This window comes from Pseudoliparis swirei, chromosome 9 (genome assembly GCF_029220125.1).
Source record: "Pseudoliparis swirei isolate HS2019 ecotype Mariana Trench chromosome 9, NWPU_hadal_v1, whole genome shotgun sequence".
In the NCBI taxonomy this organism is placed as follows: domain Eukaryota; kingdom Metazoa; phylum Chordata; class Actinopteri; order Perciformes; family Liparidae; genus Pseudoliparis; species Pseudoliparis swirei.
Window position 1 is genome coordinate 10,419,122 of NC_079396.1, and position 24,056 is coordinate 10,443,177.

Sequence of the window (24,056 nt, forward strand, 5' to 3'; positions counted from 1 at the left end):
GAGCTATTTCCTTTCCTGTCTGCAACATATATAGACATCTTGCGAAACAGTCACTGGATTACTTTGGAAACAAAATTAAAGACATGATTCAAGAGTTTCTTTCTAAGCGGATTTCTTGGGAGGGTATTCGTGATGGATAGCGGAGATGATACCCTGGGACAGTCCCGCCGGCACCGCCCCCCCCCCCCCACATACACACACACACACACACACTCAGGTTCTCTGGCACAGGGACAGCGGGAGGAAGTGGGTCACTCGCATAATTTCGCACATTATCACATGGAGTGTGTCCCCTCTACCCAACCGAGCCGGCTGTCCCGGGGTCCCGCTGCGAGACAGCAGCCAGCCCAAATACGAGTTGGGTGTCGACGCAGAAAACGACTCTCACTCTGACGGGAAACTAAAGGAAGATATGCAGATGCTTTTTTTTGCGATGACCTTGTTCCATTTCCTGCCACTTCGGCATGGAAACAGCGCCATCGGTATTCGCCAAACCTCCTCGCACCGTCTGGTCTGAACCGGTTCGGGATGTGCGCAGTCTCGTGCGCAGTGCAGACGCCACGCACTGACTCAACGCACTGAGTCCACGCAGCGCCCCGCGGCCTCCTCAGGCCCCGCCCTCATTGGTCGGAAGGCTCGCGTCCCGCCCACATCTTCCGCGTGCCGTGTGGACAATAGGGACGCTTTCGATTTGCGATTGGTCCGCGACACTCCAAAACTTTTATTTTGGGGCAGACCCCGTATGTTGTGCACGGGCACGCAGAGAAGTGGAGTTGTAAACGAAGCTCGTGCACGTTTCAGCACCAAAACGCGTGGACAGCAGCCAACCGGAGGGGCCGTCGTTGTGGGCTAGCTTATTGTACTTAAGCGACGAGTCTGCGGTCTGCAACGCCATACCGGTGCGATCGCGGGAAAAAACTTCCTCGGTAGTTTTGAGTCGGAACAGCGACATTATTCAGCGGCACGTCATTGGCTTTGTTCGCCGCGGCGAGCAAGTAGTGCCGAGAGCTGGACAACGGCAGGAAAGAGACGCGCTCCTCCGGGTAAACAGACCGTTATTCTCGGCTCCGCTCGTGTCAAATTAGCGCCGCCCGGTTCAGCTAACTGCACCGCGGGGAGACTAGCTACATGGCTGCAGATGATGGCGCCCGAAGCTGATACAGAACAGTCCTAGCCGGATCGGTCCAGACCACGGTCGAGCCCGTAGTCCTGTTTTTAGCCACATCACAACCCGCTCGTGCTGCTAGCCACCGAGCTCTCCATTGTGTGAGCCGGATCACCACACACACACACACACACACACACACACACACCTGCCGCCTCGACACAGCTACAACTGGCTGGTTTTTTATTTAGTTATTTTTTACATTTTTTTGTACATTCTCCACGTATCCAAACATGTGTTCCCGGGTTTGGTTCGTGACCGACTGCCGCATCAACCAGGAATACCCTCAGGTCCAGATCCTCCGGGCTCTGAAGGAGCGCTGCACCGACGAAGACGTGGAGTTCCGCTCTCTCCTCATGGATCAAATCGTGCTGACGATCAGCGAGGGACAATTAGGCAAGTAACCACACACTCAACGCGGGCTCGTCTTGACGTAACCCGAGTGAACGAATGGCGCAGTGGTTCTCCGTGCTGCACGAAGTTAATGGCAGGCGCTTATTGTTTGGGGACCCTCGCTGCTGCTGCGAGGCTAGTCCGGTCCGCCCGCTAGCGAGGAAGCGGAGTGTAACCACAGACGTGACCGCCTAACCCACTTTCCAGCTCGAGCGGCTCCAGAGGGGAGAGCGATGATGCTTGATTTAATTTCGCTGAATACGTTGAAAATCACAGCAACGCCGTCGATAGTACGGCTTGCTTCATCACAGAAGCAGCAGGGAGACGTTTCTATAACAGGGCTTGTAATTAAGACGCTGTGCTCTCGTATGGGGGGGTATGCTAACGCGCTGCACGCACAAAGGGGCGTATGCACGCCAGTCAGGTTCAAGGGACCCACTGCATGTTTCCTTTATAACACGTTAACGCCGAAGACGTCATGTGCACCAGGTCCAACCTGCACCTAAAGTGTTATATCGCTGAACATGTTGTCCACAACAAGTATTCAGGTTAAACTAAGGAAAGCATTCAGCACATTGATGGAGCCATAACCGGTACTCGTTTACTGATACCACAGGATGCATTACTAAATTGGAACATTGATTGTCTGTCATTCGATTAGTCGACTAATCTTTCATCTTGGTGGAAGTAAACTAGTTATTTATAAATGCTTTTACATGCTGAATGACTTAATGCTGAGAAGCTTACACGCACAACTCTGGTAAACAAACGATTTGAAAGAGATCTGTGGGTTAAATCAACAAATTAATTTGCCAACATAATAACACGTGTGTTAGTCAGTCTACTCAGCCCTGTGTTTCAGTTTACTCTTTCAGGTTTTCTGTATATTTGAACACATTGTTTGAGTTCTGCTGAGATGACAAAATGTGTTCACTATTTACCCAGGACGCCTTGAGAGAGAGATGGTAACAGTTGGAGCTCTCAGCAAACAGACACACATGGAATTCATCGCGGCGGTGTGAAGCGGGGCTGGTGTCACCAGATGAGAGGCGTGCAGGTCTCAATTAACACATAAATGGTGTAGGCTGGCACTGGCAGATGCCAAATAGTTTGGAGACCATGTGGCATGAATGGGGGGTTGAGCAGCACGTCCCTCGCAGACCACATTCTGTTGATACTGTTACATCAGGTCTGCTGTACAGCTCAGTCATGGCAAAGCATTACGCTCAACGTGGGGCTTCATTTGACAACAATGGTGTATTAAAGGGGAAGGCATGAGATTTAAGAAACCACATGTCCCTTTAACACCTTAGTTCAGCCAAAGGAACATTTGTGAACATGCGGAAATCCTGGAATCAGCTATTTGTAAACAGAATATCTATTACATAGAAATCACATTATGATGCAGTTTGTGCAACAATATCAAGATTGAAGAATCTATTTGAAGAATATGATAACCATCAGAAAATGCGAAATATATCAATGAAGGACTGAAAAGTAGACTATATTCGTCAACACGGGGATGTGGGTAGGCAGCTGTCTAGACCTGTGATTTATTAGGAGACACACAACTGGAGCAGAGCAGTTGACATGACTTGTAATGCATCCTGGCTCCAAGTCTGTGTACATCTTCTGAGCCGTGGCTCGACATCGCAGATGAACCGCCAGTGGGCAGATTAGCCATGCTGTGGGCCTTCTACACTTGCTCTGTGGCTGCGGTCTTGAGCTACACCGAGCATCACATGCAGCTTTTTGATCTGCATTTTAATTAAACCAAATTACATTTACACAAATAGAATACTGTAACTCTACAGTTGGAAGATACTTTCCAATGCAAAATCCAGGTGGAAACTGCAGCGTGACCACATCGTCTTTACCAAGATAAAGTGAGCAATCTCCTGTGAGATATTCATCCTTTCAGACGGTCTGAATCGTCGTGTGGATTAGGAGTTCAACATAAGCATACACTGTAGTACTTTACAACACCAGGGAGTGTTTACAATCCATCCTGTATTCCTGTTTCTACATTGGGAACACAAGTGGCATTTCACCATCATGTGACCAATAAAACCCTTTTGGTCAGTGACCACCTGGTTTGAGTTATTCACCACTTCATCCTGTCTTGGGTGCATTTATATATATATATATATATATATATATATATATATATATATATATATATATAAAACAATGGTTAGGGTTAAGTCAAAATAAATGTTTTTTTTACTAAAATGAATAGATGGTATTTTAAAGAAACAAACTGATACCAGGGCTGGTTAAAAGATTAGCTCGAGGCTAGCAGTAAATGCTACATTAACAACCTAAGCCAAAAAAAGTCTAGGTCTCGGACACAAAGTATTTGTGAGGGGAGGCCAGAATGCAATCCTAAAACTGAACACACCTTTGCAACCCGCTCAGGTTGAAGTCCTCAGGTCAAACTGAAGTTAATGGGTTCAATTTGGCCCCAGGAGGAAAGATAAGTGTACACATAAGCCAGCCTAACCAGTAATCGGTTAGCCAGAGCCATTTCACGTTTCATGGTTTGTCCTGTGAGATGTTTTAACATGAATTGTTGTTAAGCTCCTTTATGAATCCTTACACTGCCAGTGGGCACATTTGGCCCCAAAGATGATAAATGCAACGCTCCTATGTCAGTGAACTGGGGGGAAATGTTAGGACAGGCTCCTTAAGCTTAAGTAATATACATTAGCAATAAAATATATGCGTTCATGATATTGTGTCTGTAATGCCAATCCTTGTTTGGCTGTTTATGAAGTGTAGACTCCCCATTTTATGAGTAATGAGACTAGGGTGAACCACAAACATAGCATGATGTTATCCGGATCTATACGCTGTTGTGTTATTTATACTAGTTCATGCCATAAACTGAAAAGGGGAATATTTGATGGCTTTTACCCCAAATTGTATGTTCTTAGTTGAGAAATAACAGCTCGAAATGCTTTCGCAAATGCATGTAAAACTACGTGTGAGTTTAAAGGGCTGTGGCATGATTGCACATGACAATCCATCAAAGGATAATTGTTTGTATATTAAACAGCCTGCAGTATCTCATGAGCAAGTTATATAGGGTTAGCTGGTAACATTTACATTTTATTGATATTGCTTAAGAGGCTCTTACAAATAGCTTTTCTTCATGATAGAAAAGCAGAAATAATGTATGTGTTATGACCAAATCATTCATGTGACAGCATCATTAACTGACCCTCAAACAATGTGTTGTAATATCATTGTTGTACCTGGAAACTCTGTAATAGCAGCACCGTATTAGTGTGTGAGCGACTGACACATCTTTCCCATATCGAATCTGACTGCTGTGAGTGTTCAGCCTTTCTTTTATATATTGTCGTACCATAAATAAGCACTTGCGCTTGTAGTTTGCATAGTTGCAGTAGCCAAAGAGAACAGTGTCTGCTGTATTATTACTGGACTCCGAAACATCTAACTTCATACTATCTGATCACTTTAAAAACTGTGTTGGGATTAAGCTACAAATTATCACAAACCTACACATTTCTTTTAAAGAATAATGTTTTTTAGACCTTTTCTCCCTTATTTTCCTGGCCTACCACATATATGTTATACCGCACAAACTGACAGCAGCCACCTCACCAAAGTTGTTCAGTATTACCATATTATCTCTGGCAGGAGATGTCAAAGACACATCAGTTAAAATAGTAGATTTGTTTTGTGTGGACCAGCTGATGTGGCCGGTAGGTACACAATATTTCCTACACGGCATTATGTCGAAAATATCAAAATAGCCATTGAGTAAGGTTTAGCGAGACTGTGTACAGACTCAATCTGCCACTATACCCAAGTACTTTCTCCTCCATTCCCTGCCACACATTAACATGTTGCATTACTTATTAATATACATATACTTTATTGTTTATGTATATATATATATAGTATATTAATTTACATATATGACGTATGTATATTAGAAGAAGATCAGTATTTAGTAAGTAGTCTGGGAAGTGAGACTTCAAAGAAAAGTGGTATGTTCAAAATAATCTTCATAAACATGTTTCATTCTTCCCAGAACTTTATCTGTTTAAACGAGGTGGCAAACTCGGGGTCTGAAAAGTGAAGCCAATACTGAGGTGCCTTGAACTTGCATCACTAGCTAAATGAACAACCAAGCAGGGAATGCTTTAGGGCGGGGCTACCTTATGATTGACAGGCTGCTACCACGGCCCATCTGGAAGGTGTCCGTCTTTTATTCTTCATTCAGTTTTCGTTTTTTTAGTTCGCTGTGCTGTGCTAATGCTTCTGAATGTTTTTTTGCAACGGTCACATGCCGCACAGTGCAGTGCACACTTGCACACATGAATAGGACTGATTCATCTGGTTGCCTCATCGGTCTCTGTTTGGTTCCCCTGGAGATGGAGACGAGCACCATGAACAGTTGAATACTGTCTGACAAAAAGCATGAGGCCGTATCCCCTGACACTTGCCACTGTAATACCATTCTCAGGGCTCTCAGTCGCTGCACAATCAGAGCAGTGTGGCTGGAGAGACAGAACATCCTCTTGCTTCTACACTGAGATTGTGAGGAGTAGGAGGAGGAGAAGAAAAAGGGAGGGGTGGCAGTCTTTTCATGGCTTCCTACTGCTTCTTTTTTGTGTGCCCCTCCTCTTCCCCTCCCCTCCACTGTGTTCAGCCTACAAGACATCCCTGACCTTTTCTGCCTGCTGCCTGTCTCTGTTCCCTCCTCCACCTGTCTCTGCACTGAACTGCCTAAAAAAGCAAGTGTTTGCTGGGCTCGACTCACAGTGCATGCGCGATACCCAGCGCGGAGGCACGATGCGCAGTGCATCTGCCGGCACACCAGCGGCTGTCGGTTCTTATTACGTATGCAGAAACCATCAAGCTTCTGGTGACCTCTGATGATCTCAGCCAGCGGCGCTGTCTCTATTGTGAGCATGCAGATTCTAAGATGGCTGAATTCAGGTCACGGTAGAGATAAAGTGCCGCGCTCGTGACAAATGTGCCTCCTCCCGTACGCATACACTACCGTTCAAAAGTTTGGGATCACCCAGACAATTTCGTGTCTTCCATGAAAAATCACACTTTTATTTATCAAATGAATATAAAATATAGTCAAGACATTGACAAGGTTAGAAATAATGATTAATATTTGAAATATTAATTTTGTTAGTCAAACTTCAAGCTCAAAGGAAGGCCAGTTGTATAGCTTATATCACCAGCATAACTGTTTTCAGCTGTGCTAACATAATTGCACGGGTTTTCTAATCAGACAGTCTTCTAAGGCGATTAGCAAACACAATGTACCATTAGAACCCTGGAGTGATAGTTGCTGTAAATGGGCCTCTATACACCTCTGGAGATATTTCATTAGAAACCAGACACTTCCACCTTGAATAGTCATTTACCACATTAACAATGTAGAGAGTGTATTTCTGATTAATTTATTGTTATCTTTATTGAAAAAACAGTGCTTTTCTTTGAAAAATAAAGTAATTTATAAGTGATCCCAAACTTTTGAACGGTAGTGTATATACTGTATGTGTGTGCAAACCCACGGAAAACACACAGGTTTGTGTCACCCAATCTGTTCTTAACCCGAGGAGCCGTTGGGTCGCATCACCTGCTCAAAAAGACCTCACAGTCTGCCTCTGTTTCCTCTTCTCGTCCAGGGTGACAAAGTCACACCAGTCACCAGTGGAATGCTGCCAACTCTCTGGCTTTGGCTGGTGGATTCGCCATCTGTGTTTGGCAACTATCAAGCCAATATCCCATCAAAATGGTATTCGGTTCTGCAGATAGCGATAGCTGTTGATAGAGACGGAGATGGGGAGTAGAAGAGTTTGTCACAGTTTCAGCTCCACACCCTCCTCACTCCCCGTCGTCAGTCTAACTCTCTTCACCTGTTCACACACCTGTTGTCACAGTTCAGCTCCTCACTCTGTGGTTCAGTCACGCCCACCTCGTCAGTCTGACTTCCTTCACCTGTTCACACACCTGTCTTTGATCACTAATCAAATCCCTATATAGTCTCCTGCCTCACACTCACACACACACCTTGCCAGATTGTTCTTCCTTTTCTATGCCAGACTCTCCAGCACTTGTTTCTAGACGGATTTCCTGTTGCCGACCCTGCCTGTCCCTGGTTAACCTGCTAGTCTGACTCCCCGAGAACCTACCAGCCCTTCGTCCTGTTGATACTCTGCCTGCCGTTTCCAGAGTGTGGAATATAAGTTCGAAGGATCCCTGGAGTCGAGGGTGCATTTGGGTCTACACACGAGTCGTTACAGAGTTAGTGCCGCGCCCCGTGTTCAGGTAGCCTCTTGTCTTCACGAAGCTTACTGAGACGCCGACGACCAATGTCAGTTTGACTTTCAACAAAACAGAAGAACTGACTTATTATTCAAAAATATATGACCAACTACAATAAAGTGTTTCCGACCAGGCCTTCCTCCGTGATTTGTGTTTGTGCGTGATTAAATTCCAGACCCATGGGGTTTGAGACATCTCTCGCTACCCAGCTGCCCTACATTGAGACAAAGTCGTGTACATCAACAATATCTCTCTCTGTCAACGACGGTATCGGCCCAAAAGGCAGAGGAGCTGGCACCGCTGCGGGGGAGTGCTGTTTATGGATACGGGCAGCATGTCAATAATCGTATCAGCGAGCGAGGCAGCTTCCAAATTCATGACTTAACCCCACCAGCCTCGGAGCTGGCGGCCGCTGCCTGCTCCTGTAACTCGGCCAACTCTCAGTCTGAGCTGCGTGGCGACGACTGCAGCAATTTCCACAAAATCAGATGAGTTCACTTTTCCACCAGGAGATGGTGGATTCCAGATCTCACCGACCACTCCCGCAACATTCCCAGCTCTGTAAATACGACTTTGGGGACGTCGTGTACAGAAGACGAGCGAGGTGACGCCTGACGGCCGACTGGTCACACACGAGTGCGTTCTCTCTCGAGTGGCTCGCGTTCACACCACACGAATGTGGTTCAGGTCCACCGTCTGTGTCCTTGTTTAATGATGGCCATCTTGTTTCCCCTCCCACCCCCCCCACCACCTCCTCCTCAACCTCCAGGTCTGCGAGTGGAGCAGGAATTTGTGACCTCTTATCCTCAGGTGGTGGTGGTACGGGTGCCCACGCCCTGGGTGCAGTCAGATAGTGACATCACCGTGCTGCGCCACCTGGAGAAGATGGGCTGCCGGCTGATCAACCGTCCCCAGGCCATACTCAACTGTGTCAACAAGTTCTGGACCTTTCAGGAGCTGGCCGGCCATGGCGTGCCTCTCCCGGACACCTACTCATACGGTAAATCCACACCCGAGCACCGTGTTGTTGTGACTAAAACATCTGGAGCCGGGAGCTTCTTCTGCGTGACTATTATCAGCAGGTCACTTGATGGAAAGAGTGATGCAACTGGCTTTAGGAGTGCTTCCCAGTGTGTGCACAACAAGTAGTCCACGCTGCTTTGTACCGTATGAACCGCTCTTGGGGTCCGGTGCAGAATGCAGACTGTGGTTCATTAAGAAGTGTTACACACAAATGCACATAGAAGTAAACACAGAGGCCCTGGCTCGAGTCGAGTTCTCCGTCGCAGAACCCGCCGGACAATTTCTTATCAGCAGTCCCAAAGATTTAGTCACGCAGCCTCAGTCCTTTCATCATCCGTCAATTCTTTATGAAATTGTGTCCGACATGGTCGTGTTATAAATAAATATGGACGGCGTAGCTGCTTATGTCAATGATATGGCCGTGTTTAGTCAAATTAAGGGATGTTGAGTAAATACAAAGTTCTAGATTATTACAGAGTATATCTAATTATTATGGATGTAAATATTGTTTGCAAGTGTGTGTAATTATCGGGGAATATAACTGCATCATATACAGTGACATGGTTCTGAGCATAAACGCCAGCACAGCTGTGTCAAGTATGCTGTTTTTGGACATTTCAATCACATGAGCTGCGTCACAGGCTGCGGTCCATAACAGTTTCACAGGCCTTTCGTCAGACAGTCGCTACTCCACTGAGAGAACGGGCCATTTACATACCTGGTCAAATCCTCATAGTTCTCCACTAAACCACACGCATGTTAAAGTTCCTGCTGTGGATCAGGGGGAGATATGTGCGGATGCATCCCTCACAACACAGGTCAGACTGCTGTGTTTATTGCTTGTAGTTTGCTGATTTTATAAGACAAAAACCCGAGGCTGACAACCAACAGCACACATTTCTTCCTGTTTCCCCCCCCAAAAGTCGACAGCAGTGTGGTGTTGTTGAGAGCAGACAGAGAAGGAAAGAAAGAGGGGGGGGGGGGAGGTTGTTTGGCCTACATTCCACCCGCCTCTTTCCACAGTAGGCCAGGCGGTGCATGCAGAGCGGCTGGAGAGCTTATGTAACACCCTCTCAGCGCCCCACCCCCCCCCTCATGATTTTTCTAAATAAAAGATGCCATTGCATACAGATGCCTCTTGCTCTCCACCTCAGCAGCTTACGACGGGGTTGGACCCACATTTCCTGCCCACGCTCTCCTCCTCGGCCCCCTCTGTTCTCCCCCCCCCCCCCCTCACTGAAAACACATGTGAATGTGGAAAACGCCATGCGACAGGGTAGTTCACATCTGTTCCCTGGCGAATGCCAGAGAAGTCCGAACAGGCAAAGAAAAAGAGAGTCAGGGTAGTAGAGATGGAGAGAAAAAGAAGAAGTTCCGCCTCAATTTTCCAATATGTTATTTCTTCCACATATTCCATCACTTCTCACGCCGCAGCAGAGAGAGCTGAAGCACATCTGTTGCTCCAAGCTGCCATTCGGAGTCACAGTCAGACATGGTCAGCTGCTTCACATTAAAGCATCCCTCAGTGCTCTGTTCCAATCTCATGAATCAAGCGAGCAGCAAAATAAGTACACGCTCCGGACAACACTCCGACAGCCTCGCTGTTTTGAGTCACTTCTGTTGCCATAGCGACGCGCGACATTCCCTCCCCCCACCCTGTAATGTGTGATCAATGCTATCAAAACAAGAACCATTTTTTCCTCTATCTTTTTACACCACTGTGTGGGTGCATGTTTCTGGGTGTGTGTCTGCTGTGTGTTTGTGTGCATGGCATATATCCCAGGAGGGCATGACAACTTCCGTAAGATGATTGACGAGGCAGAGCCACTGGGCTACCCTGTGGTGGTGAAGAATGCACGTGGCCACAGAGGTAAGACCATCAGTCTATTTCTTCCTGTCACCAGCTCCGTTTCCACCACTCAGAAATGATCTGCACGCTGCAGGCCCCTGGCGGCGGCTCGGTCTATGAAATTCGTCGACAGTGTTAAATGATTAGAACTCTGGCGCTGCAATGCTGCCGGGTTAATCGCCGTTGTTTCGAGTAAATTTACCCAGGTTTCCTCATTTTGTATAAATTCACAAGGGGGCTTGTGTTGTAAATTTGAGCCTTGATTGTCATGTTGGAGATGAGCCCCAGTGTCTGTTGACCCAATAGGGTTTTCCTATTCATAGTAATTGACACATGAATAGCTCGCCAAGGAATAACAATGCACCTCGGCTCGCCCAGAGTTTTGCATCTCAAGGGTTGCTTTCCTCCCCTCTGTGTTTAACCATTGCCATTGGCTTTAGTCCAGCCTGCCTTGCCTCTCATAAAGGCCTGTAAACAATTTTAAAGGGCTGTTTCAAAATCATCTGTTATTAGATCAATACGAATGCCCACATGTCATGTGCTTTTTCCTGACCAGTTGCTGGGATGTGACATAATATAATCCAAAACAAAGTGAATGTCTTTGTGTGTCCAATCTCCAAATCCATGTTTGAGTCTGTCCAGTACAACGGAGTCATGAGTCTCACTGAGTCACAGGACCACGATCCCTCGGCTTGTGTTGTTTTTGTAAAGTGTGCCTGTCACTGTTCATCCTCACATCTTCATGATGTTACCAGGGGATTGCCGTGTCGTCTTGCTTGGATTGTCACCTACTCACAATGTACACACACGCATCGCAAGCGCAACATTTTCCCTGGTGCCCGATCAAGGCCTGACAACCAGCAGGCAGAGCCAAGTGGAACTAATTAAAGCAGGCGTTTTCTATCCTCTGTGAGAAGCAATTCCGTGGCTGCGAAGAAGAGCGTCCCATTCCAGCAGACACGGGAACTGACATTAGACCTGGTCAGCAGAAGCAGCTTCTTGTCAGCAAGACTTAGAGGAAGTTACCCCGACCTCAACTAATATTGGCAAATGCTAGCATCTTATTTCCATGTTCATATAAACCAGCCTTAAAAACGAGCTCCTCTTTCCTCCTGTTCCTTACTCTTCTCTCTCCTCCCTTCCCCCAGGCAAGGCTGTTTTCCTGGCACGAGACAAACACCACCTGACAGACCTGTGCCACTTAATCCGCCACGATACGCCCTACTTGTTTCAAGAGTACGTCAAAGAGTCGCATGGCCGCGATGTCCGGGTGGTTCTGGTGGGCGGACGGGTCATCGGCTCGATGCTCCGCTGCTCCACTGATGGTCGCATGCAGAGCAACTGCTCCCTGGGTAAGCAGGCGCCCGAGAGTCAATGATTACACCGTGGATTACTAAACTATTGAGCACTGTCACACACACACACACACACACACACACATCACATTTCTGAACTTGCTCCCCCCCGTTCCCTCATTTACCGTCACGGTTAGCACAAGCGCCAGCACTGTCACACTGGAACGGTTCCTAATCATGCGAAACATTTTAATGTTTTGACTTTGATGTCCTAATTATTTGGATCTTATTCTGATGCTTCTCCAAAAGTAATAGGAAGTCCTTTGTTCTCATCATTTGTGTCGGCCAATATTGAATGATCGTATGATCTTTCTCAATGATTGATCAAGTGTAATGGTCCATCTGCTATGCAAACCAGTTTAGGGTGACTGCCAAATCAAAAAGCGTATCCTGAATCGAGGAGACTTCAAGTGACACGTGGCATTCCAGCTGATGAGACTTTTTCAATGTGAGAGCACAGACAGGTTTGGTCTGGCTGTTGCTGCGATGGGGGCAGATTTAGGACACCAGCAGTCAGATGATTCAGCATTTATGAGACTAGCGGGATCGGATCTGGTTTTTTGATTTTGTGTCTCTTGATTTGTCATAGAGTGATTGTTCGAGGCACAGATTGCTGTGGGTATTGATCAGTCCCATGTCTCTCTCTGGATTAGGTGGCATTGGTATGATGTGCCCACTGAGCGAGCAGGGGAAGCAGCTGGCCATGGAGGTGTCTAACATCCTGGGCATGGATGTGTGCGGCATTGACCTGCTGCAGCTCAACAACGGCTCATTTGTGGTCTGTGAGGCCAACGCCAACGTGGGCTTCATCGCCTTCGACCAGGCCTGTGGCATGGATGTAGCGGGCATCGTCGCTGACTACGCCCTGTCGATGCTCCCCAGCCGCCTCACCCGTAAGATGTCCCTGCTGTCCGTGGTGTCGAGCACCAGCGAGACCAGCAGCGAGCCAGAGGTGTGCCCCGTGCCCACCAGCGGGGGCTCGCTGCCCGAGGCCGTCTGCAACATGAGCGTGGGTTCTACTTCCAGCGAAAGTGACCCCGAGCTGGCCGAGCCCTCCCAGTCCTCACCCTGCAAGTCCACAGCCGCCGCCCTCCCCGGTCTCCCTGATCCAGCCTACAACTTCAACACTCATCTCGCCAAGGAAATGACATTATTGACTAAGTAAGATTTCGAGCAGCTTCACGTACACACAGAAACACCACAAATACATATTGAACACACGCCAACACACCTGTACGCATGCCAACAGACATTCCTTTTTAAAACGCATATCAATCCAAAAACAATTAAACATTGTCTGTTGAATACACAACATGAGCGGTGAAAAAGAACCCCCCCACACACACACACACACACACACACACACACAACCAGAGAAAAACAAACATGAGCCTTCTCATACTAACTCCCGTCAAAAGTAACAAAGATCTGAGGCTGCTCCCCTGACTCACTTTGCACCTCTACTCCCAAATTGCAAACCCCATTATCCAAACTTAGCTCACACGGTGGCGGCATGGTGGGGGGATATACTCTTTGAGATAACTGCCAAATGGGCCTATTCTAGTTTCTATTTTGCAAAATAGTGAGGGTAACGGTAACTATGCTCTTTCGATGGGTGTGGGATTCCCATAAAGGCACCTGCTATATCTTTATCCTTACTTTATCATATTATTTAAAGGGGAATCTACAGTATGTTGTGATTTTAAAAAAACAAAAAAAAGTGGCGGGGTTTCCTGTGGAGACTAGCACGGTTTGGTGGATTTTAGGCAAAATGAAGGTTTTTTTTCTCTTTTTTGTTCAGGTGATTAGCTCGTTGGGAGAGGAATACATCCTCATGCGAGGCACATTATACAGACAGTTCCAATATAGCAATGTAGTACTCTTTTGAAGGATACATAACGGGATCGGATCCTCAGCAACTGGAGATGGAGGAATTTTATGTCACATTTACTGCTCTTCATAATAACTGAAATGAGACTTGAATTCACGACACATGTCACATGTTGTAAATTCAACTACAACAGAATGTATACACAACGTTTTATCACTCCGATAAACTAAATTATCAATCTTGATTGGCTCATATTTAAATGTAGCCAGAGCTTCTACGGTCACAGTTAATAGGAGGCTGCCTCTGTGCTGTCACAATGGTTTCCCGTTCATGCGCTGATAAGAATACCATCCAGCCGGAGCGCCAGAATCCTCCCGGGTGCTAACACGGTGTCCGTTCACTGTGACTGAAGCGGGCTCATATAAATGTCAACAAAGCTGCACTTACCGGTGCGACGGAGGAGAAATAACAAATTGCCGTTCTGTTTTCGAGTCACATCCCGAACGAAAATATGAATTGAGTGCCATGACTCAAATTCTACGTTTTTAATTCTTAGATAGCTCGTTTGATTAGCCTTACCAGCAGCAGCAGTCTGCGGCTTTTACAAATTTATTTCAATAGCACTTTATGATAAGCAGATGCATTTTTTTTGTTTTTGTCACTCAGATGGCATATTTAGGAAACACAAGACAGTGGGAAAGCTGCGTCTATACATGCGAACAAAAAATACCTCAAAACAGTGACGTTTCACTGCCATAACGACATAGATATTCCAGTACATATCAGCCAGGATGCTTGTGGTTTTCAAATGGCCCCTGATTTACCAGGTGTTCCTTCTCTTTATGTCCATGAGCTAAAAGGGTAGTAGTGTCATTAATATTTTAATTTTTTTGCTTTTTGTAAATATTTAGGTCGTGAATTAGTTTCAGTGCATACAAGTATCCAGCGGATGAAACTGGAACAGCTGACATAACTGCCAACTTTGACATTTTCTAAAGCTAATGTGGACAAACTTGTTTGTACAGACCTGCAATATCAAAAGGTTGAAACTGAAAATTGGTGCTAACATTTCTGGATCTGGTGAGATGTATTTTCATAGTCATATGATTTGTAGATTTTACTTTTGTTGTTTTCATCTTATTTTTTGATAACAATGAAGTACCTAACCCACAAATTCTGTTGGCATGATGTACAAATAAAAAAAAATGGGAACTATATTTTTGCAGTCTCTTTGATTAGAATGTTATGTTTTCTTTTCTTATTAAAGAAAAAAAAGAAATCCAGGGATTTCAGTGGCCAAGAGCGTATTGCTTCTGGTTTTGTTCTCTCCTGGTTGTTTTACACCTGAGGAGATAACTATCAACATAGAGGTAGGGCATGCTGGTGTAAATGTCATCCAGTCAGAAGAATAATTTACAGCTCTGATCAAAAGCACAAATTCTTCAGTTCTATGTTGTTATACTCCGAACCCTTTCTGTTCAACACAACTCAGGGAAGCAGCCTGGATCTCACCCCTGACCCCCAAAAGCACGTCAAAAAACATGACACATACCCACAGCCAGACAAAAAGACACACAAACAACGGAAAAAAGGTTGTAAAACTACAGTATATGACGATGTGGTGTATACCATGGTTAACATTCACTTTTTTTCCTTGCTTGTTTTATATTGTTCTTTGTTTTCTTCCTAATTTATAGAATTTTTAAAAGTGGGTTTTGTGCACTAATGTCTCAATAAAGTGAAACCGCTGTGAAGCTTGAATTTATTTTTTTCCTTTTTTTTGTGGGCCAAATTTACTAACGACCTGAAATCTAACACGGGCCTGCTTGAGGGAGCTTTTATTTCAAGTATTTCACTGAGAGGATGACACCATTTCCACGACTGTGATGTTGTCCCGTACATATTGAAAGTATCTGACAGACAAACTGTGAACTCCGCTGATGTCCCCCTGACATGCAAAGAAGGGCTGGTGGCCTTGATCGTCAACGAGTCGCATCCCAACATAGAAGCTGATACGAGCAAACTATCTCAGATGTGGTTATCCCATATTTTTTACAGTCTTTGTCTTTCTATTGATGCCTGTGCCACTCTCTGCATTGGGTACTTAAATGTAGATCAAAGATCACGTATCCTTAACAAGCCAGCCATAGGAAAGAGTGAACACGTTCATATCATTCTTACAGCCCTGTCATTTAAATCTGTAGTTTACACAGCATCCACATGCACACAGAGCCCGTCTAGCCCTTTCAGGTTAGCACTGTGCCCCGACAACTTTCACAATGCCTTTTCTTTGTCCTCCTCTGGGAGCAATGGCTTGAGGATCAGAGTTGAGTCATGAGATCCCAGTTCAGGTGGGTTTCTTTCTGCTTGGTGTTTATACATCAGTGGCCGCGATGAAGTGGATACGAGACCTGGATGCTACTGAAAGAAACGGGTTCTGCACGCTATCAACACAGGGAAAGAAGAAAAACATGTGTAAATCAAGAAATGATTGAATGTGTTTTGTCCTGTGGTGCCTGGGCAGCCTGGAACTAACCTTTGGTGGAGACCTTTGGACTGGTCGCTGTGTACAACAGCACACGGTCACTATTTAATTCCAAACTGCTGCTTATGTATATTTGGCTCCAAAATGAAAAAGGGAATATGCAGAAATCCCAGGGTTTCCATGTTTTGCTGCCTCTCGACACATAGAAATGAATCCGAATGCCAAAAAAAAACATGATTTTGTTGTACGATTCAGTACTAGTGACACTAGTAGTGGAATGAATTTATTGGTGATTCTTTGTTTTGATAAAATGAATAAATGTTTCATAATTGTATATAATATGAAGAATTTCACTTGCAAACATTGGGTTCATTTTGTGTCGTGTTTTAAAGTGAACCTGAAGTTTGATTAGGTTCACAATATACTTTGATTTGCAGAAGGAAAATGCAAAGTGTATGCTGTGTTGATGATTTATAGACATTATATTATATTTGCATGACACAGTGAATTGATAATGAGAGTACGAGGTACGCAAAAACATTGCGCAAAAAATGGTTTTAACAGATGCCCGAACCATTATTCTGTTCTTTATCATTCTGACAGTGTTACAAAATGACCCCAAGATCATGTTATTTACAAATGTGCATAATGATGTAAATATATATCCTTCTTTTTTTGGGGATTCAAATAAAGAAGAGTCATGATTGAAAACCGATGAAAATGAGTCTCCTCCACTTCCTGACTTGCTTGTTAAAGATAAGTAGCTCAGCGCCAATGTGAATGTTTTTTTGATTATCCGCTTACAATATGAAATCACAACATCTGTTCTTACTCCAAACGCTCTGTACTCATTTATTCGTCTGCAAGTCGTTGGTTTCTACATGTACATGTGGAGGACTGAACAGATGTCCCGGGGAAGCACATCTGTAAGCAGAGGGATCGGCAGGGCCGGTACGGGGACTAGTCCGATCCAGGGTGGTGCTCCTCCTGTCGGTTCTGCACCAGCTCTAGGAGGCCCTGGATCGGCTCCGTCAGGTCATGGTTTGGTATCAGCTGGCTGGCCTGCAGGGCCGTGGTGCCAAATTCCAGTGCCTGGCACACAAACACAGACGGAAACAAACACAGCAGCTGCAGCTGTTAGACTCTCCGGGGAGAGTAAAGCTGACTTATATAATAATAATATCACGGAAAATTGGATTGCAACCTGGTCGGCTTCACTCATCCCACTTAACCCCTTCGACAACCTGATGCGGTCGGTTGTCACACTAACAGGTAAACTACAGGGTTCGTACGGTCATGGAAAACCTGGAAAAGTCATGGAATTTTAAAATGGTCATTTCCAGGCCTGGAAAAGTCATGGAAAAAAACTGAAATCATTAAAGTTTTGGAAAAGTCATGGAAATGATGGTATATTCACATGTTCATTTACGCTGAGTTTGAAATAATTAATATAAACAGATGGATTTGCATATACAGAATAAACATTTAATTAAGTGTTTAAAGGAATAAACATGAATAGAAATGTTTATTCTTTTCATCAAACTATTGTCTCAGTCATTTGTTTCATTTAAGGTAAACTGTATGCTTTGGAATTCTCATTTTTTGAATTCAAAATTCTCTAAATTGTTCATGTTTATACCGAGATTTCAGTTTGGTCGTGGAAATTTGGTTTAAAGTCCTGGAAAAGTCATGGAAACGTCATGGAAAAGTTATGGAAAAGTCATGGAAATCCATTGGTCAAAATGTGTAAGAACCCTGAAACTACCACGAGAACATTAGGAGATAAAAGCACTGATTTATACTGTTGACAAAACTATGACCGTGACCTTAGATGGAAACATGCCGGGAACAATGTGGAACTAATTAAGGTTTGCAGTGGCATCCGTGGAATTCCTGCAATTTGTAAACAGCTAGCAGCGTGAATGTGTTACTGAAGTGTTTTGAGTTGTATCCAACCAGAGCTCCCTCAGTAGTGACTACCCAGGCTGCTGTGTATTTTTATTGTTGTTTTTAATTTCAATAAATGTCATGAGCAGGGGTCCCCAAACTTTTTCCTAAGAGGGCCACATAACGTTTGCCTTGTCTGCTCCCTTCATCACCAGCACCACCAGTGTCTAGACTCCAGGGGGGATTAGGCCGTATCTGACCTCAGCATCACTGCCCCTCTGTTATCCTTCAGGACGCAGTCCATTCGCCAAAGACTTTGCACTGTTCAATTGTTATGCACGTGTAATATATTGCAGTTACATTTCGAATTATATGATATGATATTCCTTTATTCGTCCCACAGTGGGGCTCATTATCATCAGATAAGTATCTCCTGATTGAAATGTAATAGCCGACAACACCCTCCATATTGATGAAGGCAGGTAAACAATGACTATCACTGTGGAGATGAAAGAGACTGTTCAATGAGGCCCTCACGGTGAGTAAGGTACCTTGGCACAGGCCTGGCCTGGTGAGTCCTTGTCCTCATTCCTACAGCTGCCAGTGTGCCACTCAAAGAGGGGGTAAGTAACTGTGCTATGCTGCTTAACATGTCGACCTTGGAGAAAAGTCACCGTTTTAAAAGAGTTTTGAAACTCTGGTGTGGTTGGAATACCAAAACACTCCAATTGTATTTGCGCCAGCTGTACCAACCCACCAAACAACCAGATAGAAACAGGCCTGTGAAACAATAGAGCACATAAACAGATACAGTAGTAGTCTCCCTGCCTGGTGTTGTGTCTGTTTATATGTATATGTTATATGCTTGCACTTTGCCATAAGTGTGCCAATATTTCAATCTCCACGATGCATGGGACCCACTCAATCTAGATCCCACCAAGGTCTTAAGTCTGTGGCAGTCACCTCACTGGGACAGGACGTCCTGTTCAACCAGTACATGGACACGGACACACACACACACACACACATACACTTCATCCCACATCTAAAGCGATGCGGTTTTCACACACAAATAGCCTCCAAAGCATTACAGACACTGGAGGAAGTCAGAGAATCGAGACAGTCAGATCAACTCCCGCTAATTCCCACCTCATCTTTATGGCTTTACCAATTAGGAGATAATCCCACCCAGAGCACGGCCGTCCAAAGTGCGTGCATAAAGGGGAAATTGTAACTGTGTCACTGTGTCAAACCAAACCTTTGTTGCCTGGACACCTCGTCAGGTGACTCACCTTTTGGGAGTCTCCTCTGAGGAACCACAGCATGGCCAGGCAGTGGGCCACCAGTGCAATCTGAGCCGAGTCTTTCAAGGAGTAGTTTTGCTCAAACTCCAACATGGCTTTTAACATTAGCCGGGCTTCGCCTGATTGAAAGTCAAGGATACAAACAAAGGGCAATGTATATTTGAAGATTGGAACATCTCATTCATTAAATAGTAATCAACATAAATTCTGGTCTGTCTGCATCTTCTGTATAGTTTGTTTAAGCTTTCCACATCAAATGTTCCTTGGTAAACATCCCAGTTGGAAATTGCATGGCAGCTAACAAGCTTAGAGTCGTATGTGGGGCTGTAGCTGCGATCGAGGGTCGTGGTGCGGATGCTGCACAGCCAGAGACGTGTCCGCACTGGTCTCTGGTCAGCCCTAAGCATGCTCGTGTAAATCTGGGGTTTATCTTTCGGATTGCACAGCAAGACAGCTCAGATAAACATAGGCACTCTGTGATACGCCAATGAAGATCCCTGCTGTTTAGCAAGGGGAGAAAATGATGGATAGGTGAATTCATTTTATGATTCTTTCGGTTTAAATAGTGCGGTAGAATTGGATGGATCCTAAGTGTGTGCATTTTGTTGGGGTTCTATATTACGTTTAAAGTGTGCATATTTGATGACAATACGTACCATGAGAGGGCTCCAACACCATGTCAGGATTTTGGGGGTGGGTCTCGAGGAGTTTGGTAAAATGGCAGTGCCAAATTGTTGCCACCTACAATATGAGCGATATAAGATAAGCCAAGCGACACATCAACAAAAACAGATTCGGCAAAATTGCCTCATGCTTCATCCCATCAGTTTTCTGTTACCTTAGAGTACATGGAATGAGCAATGGGAATCTTCTCCTGTTTGGCAAATACATTCGCCAGGAGAAAGTAGCCAGCACAGGTGGGTGGGGTATCCAGACCATACGCCTCACAGGCAAAGTATATCTGAAATGAAATCTGAGAAATTAGTTTTTTTCTCCACTGTATTTTCATATGGAGTTTTCATAGAGATTTTCAATGTCGGTGGGCGTACATGACACAAAAAGAACAGAAATAGTGCATATCCTGAGGGATCAACAATGTCCACCACCATGCTGTTCTGATCTCACGCAGATTCAAGAAGTATTTACACAAGTTCATCTGTGAACATAGTGCGGGAACTTGTGCAGAGTTGTGGCATCATGTTGCTTCTCAGAATGCATATAAAGTAACTGAACAGTTGAAAATACTGAATGTACTCAGGACATTTCTGGCGAGGGAGCTACTTGTGACACAGACATCATGTGCAAAGTGAAAGCGAGCCGCGTCCAGGTCTCCAGTCGCTGTGTTGAGGCGGCCCAGGCCCCTGTGCACCCCTTGGTGGACCGAGTGATCTGTGCTCTCCATCGACGCCCAATCTGCCTTTGACAGGAACTCCCTTACCAGGGAGAGTTCACCCAAACCTGGAAAGTACAAATACACACATTAAATATCCTACCGGGGAAGGAGAAAGGAGACAATTTGAGCCGAGAAACCATGTTTTGCTCTTTCCTCACCCATGTTGACCTCGGCCATTAGCAGATAGGCGGGGACCATTTGGACCGCTCTGGGGGGGTAGACCGCACAGGAACAGTGCAGGCAGAACACGGCGGCAGGGAGAGCCTCCTGGTGGTTCTCCTCAGACAGCTTGCTCTGAGCCACCGACCTCGAGATCTTCATCAGCTCCACCTTAGTAGGGAACCAAAACCAAAGGACCCGTCAGGTTGTTCCTACCCTTCAATAATTCACTTTTTACTGACAGCAATCACAGGAATATTCCATATAAGCTTGAATAACACGAGTGTAACATCCAGACATTGATCACTGACGATGGACCCGGCTCTGGAAACAGTGACAGCCCAACTAAGAAGCAAACATGTTTTGAGTAGTTGACTGCACTTATGTCAGTCACAGCTCAGTTAAAAGACCCAAAGGGGTAGAACTGAGACTAAAGAAGTGCAGGCATGTCCTCTGTCCTCTTTCTCCTGTTATCCCTCTACGCTTATCTTTTTTGTGTTTCATGACTTTTTCACTCAGCTTAGAAAGTAGCAAAGATCCAAGGTTCTTGTGTTTTACCATTACTGTTTTCTCAGAGATAATTACATACATTTGTGAGAATCCATGCTGTTTTATTCTCGTTAGACAGTTAACTCTACCACGTCATTGTCTGCTCCAGGTTTGGATATGGCATTTGAATTTAATATTACAACAGCTAAAACAAAAAACCTGGAAGCGAAACTCAAGGCTATTTGAACAAACTTGATGGATCGGAGACAGACTTCTGAGAGGAAAATAAAAAAATGGCTTGTAGATAGTTTTTAGAATCCATGTTTTTCTTTGCATTTTCCTGGACAGTGAGACACGTGAACTAGACTCAGACTCAACACAAGATGTCTCTGTGTGTGTGTGTGTGTGTGTGTGTGTGTGTGTGCGTGCGCATGTGCTCCCAGTGCATCACAGAGATCCTCACCTTATCAACCTCTGGTTTGAGCAAATGACAGACTTTCTTATGGATCCCCACCCAGTCCTCCTGCTGGTGCCTTTCAGTACTGAGGGATACATAACATTTGTTGGAAATGACTGCAACTTCAAGTCATGTTTGTATTCCCAAACTGACTTCCTCAGTTATTATTATTAATAATTATTAATATGGCCCTTTCTCAATTCAACCACCTTGGATCCACAGTGCCCCCATATCTCCCTCTGGGCACCATGCGGGTCATATTTTGGCTCAGGAATCGAGATATTAGAGAATAACCTGTTCATCGTGCTATGATCTGAACTAATAGTCGTGACTTGCACTAAGTGGAATGTTTCTATACATTTCCTATCAGTTTATTTAATTTCAAGCGCTAACATTTCCAAAGCAGAGCCTCTACCCCGTGTAGAGAACATCATCCGAGTGCACAGAGGGCATGCTAAATTGTATGCCATTACATAACTGGTCTGTAATTGTATTCATCTGGCTCTCCTCTCCTGCACACTTCTGTGGAAACTATCTTGGTTTTCTTTGCAGTTTTTTTGTCTCCTGAAGAGCATGCGTGTTCGCGCCAGTGTATTTATGTTTCTGGCCCTGAGACAGAGGCAGCGAGCAGGCAGTGATCTGGCCACGTCACGTAAACAGTCGCACTGACACAGCGTGCGTGTGTGTGTGCGTGTGTTTGTGGAGGGTGTGTGTGTGTGTGTGTGTGTTTGTGGAGGGTGTGTGTGTGAGTGCACAGACGTACACAAATAAAGGGGTCTTCCCGGTCGTAAGGGCAACTACACTTTCTTGAATCTGCTGAATTAGCATATAACTCTCTCTCTCTCTGCATTATAGGCAGCACAAACATTAGTCTAAATACTAGTAAACCAGCAGCATGATACTCTGGCTTAGCCTTATTTTGAGCCAAAGTAACATGCTCAAAAGACATAAACAGAGCTTCAGTTCTCTTGATAAGTCCTTTTTTTCTTTTCTCCCTTTTATGCATTGTTTCGAGGTATAGCTGAATGACATGTGGGCTATAATGTTTAATCTAACTCAAGAAACGTGCCAGGCGTGTGGTTCATTGTAATCGCTGCAACATGGGAAGGGAGCACACTAAGTGTGTGTAAGCTCCTCTAGGAGACTGGGTTTAGTGTATCATCCCTTCACATAAATCCCTGCAGGGTGGGACGTCACCACGTGGGCCTCCTCACTCCCCATACCGCGCCAATGAGGGTTTCACGAGCACCATCTTATGATCTGTAATTTCCTCTAAAGATGATCGAGATGACCACCTCTGCCAAACGGTGGAGTTGATTTTGGCACCAAAACCAAGTTGTTGTGAACTAATTCAGATGATCGAACAGAGGTAAGGGCTTACAGCCACGTGGACACAAACAACCGTTCTGGTCTTTTTTATTTCCAGCTGTTCTGCTGCCTTCTGACGACACAGTCACGTGCTCGTTCCTCACGTCGACGTGTTCCGTGCGTCGTGTTGGTTGTGCCGTGTAACAGAATGGCGAACACTGCCCCCTGGCGTCCAGACCGCGGACATGGTTTCAGAGCGAGCGCACACAAAATAACACAGCACGACTATACCACCTTGTGGTATTTATAAAAGTATGCTCTCACAAACTAACCAGACAGACACCATCAGCCCAACCCGACCTTACCAGTAACAGGTGACCCGACACCCGCTGCATTGCAGGTACGCCGGTTTTTGACAAAGTCCACACAGCCTGTGCTGTCCTCGGGGCAAGGCGAGTTGCGTCACCTGCAAGGCCTTCTTCATACCACGACCCTCAGCTTGCATTGTCACGATACGGCCCGCTTCAAGTGTTGTGTTAGTTGCTCAACGGAATTAGCTGATGAAGCTAATGAAGCTATTGCCAGTTGTTGAAAAAACTCAACGTTTACGGTTGCTATGGCAACTGGTTCTCTTTCT

General features: G+C 45.2%; 2 protein-coding genes across 3 annotated transcripts; one reads left to right on the forward strand and one right to left on the reverse strand.

The window, feature by feature from the left end:
* Nucleotides 1-379: 379 nt before the first annotated feature.
* On the forward strand, nt 380-15,698 carry rimkla (ribosomal modification protein rimK-like family member A). 2 transcript variants are annotated; one of them, XM_056423238.1, is made up of 5 exons: nt 387-1,561; nt 8,649-8,879; nt 10,686-10,772; nt 11,900-12,103; nt 12,760-15,698. In XM_056423238.1, the coding sequence occupies exons 1-5, from the start codon at nt 1,399-1,401 to the stop codon at nt 13,269-13,271; spliced, it is 1,197 nt and encodes a 398-aa protein (XP_056279213.1). In that variant the 5' UTR covers nt 387-1,398; the 3' UTR covers nt 13,272-15,698. The 2 variants fall into 2 exon arrangements, with proteins under 2 accessions (XP_056279214.1, XP_056279213.1); XM_056423239.1 differs by lacking the exon at nt 10,686-10,772 and having other exon boundaries at nt 380-1,561.
* Nucleotides 15,699-17,297: 1,599 nt separating this feature from the next.
* zmynd12 (zinc finger, MYND-type containing 12) lies at nt 17,298-23,924 on the reverse strand. Its single transcript, XM_056424007.1, has 8 exons — nt 23,785-23,924; nt 22,118-22,196; nt 21,165-21,336; nt 20,908-21,071; nt 20,452-20,574; nt 20,270-20,354; nt 19,602-19,732; nt 17,298-17,514 (listed from the first exon to the last, which is right to left on the reverse strand). The coding sequence occupies exons 1-8, from the start codon at nt 23,922-23,924 to the stop codon at nt 17,383-17,385; spliced, it is 1,026 nt and encodes a 341-aa protein (XP_056279982.1). The 3' UTR covers nt 17,298-17,382.
* Between the last annotated feature and the right edge of the window lie 132 nt (nt 23,925-24,056).

Excerpts from the sequence above, each read along its gene's own strand:
- zmynd12 (XM_056424007.1), bottom strand. The coding sequence starts at position 23,924 with ATGCAAGCTGAGGGTCGTGGTATGAAGAAGGCCTTGCAGGTGACGCAA. Across the intron at positions 22,197-23,784 it reads TGTCGGGTCACCTGTTACTG|TACTGAAAGGCACCAGCAGG; the intron begins GTAAGGTCGGGT and ends TGTATCCCTCAG. Across the intron at positions 20,575-20,907 it reads GCTTTCACTTTGCACATGAT|ATATACTTTGCCTGTGAGGC; the intron begins GTCTGTGTCACA and ends ATTTCATTTCAG.
- rimkla (XM_056423238.1), top strand. The coding sequence starts at position 1,399 with ATGTGTTCCCGGGTTTGGTTCGTGACCGACTGCCGCATCAACCAGGAA. Across the intron at positions 1,562-8,648 it reads GATCAGCGAGGGACAATTAG|GTCTGCGAGTGGAGCAGGAA; the intron begins GCAAGTAACCAC and ends CTCAACCTCCAG. Across the intron at positions 12,104-12,759 it reads GCAGAGCAACTGCTCCCTGG|GTGGCATTGGTATGATGTGC; the intron begins GTAAGCAGGCGC and ends TCTCTGGATTAG.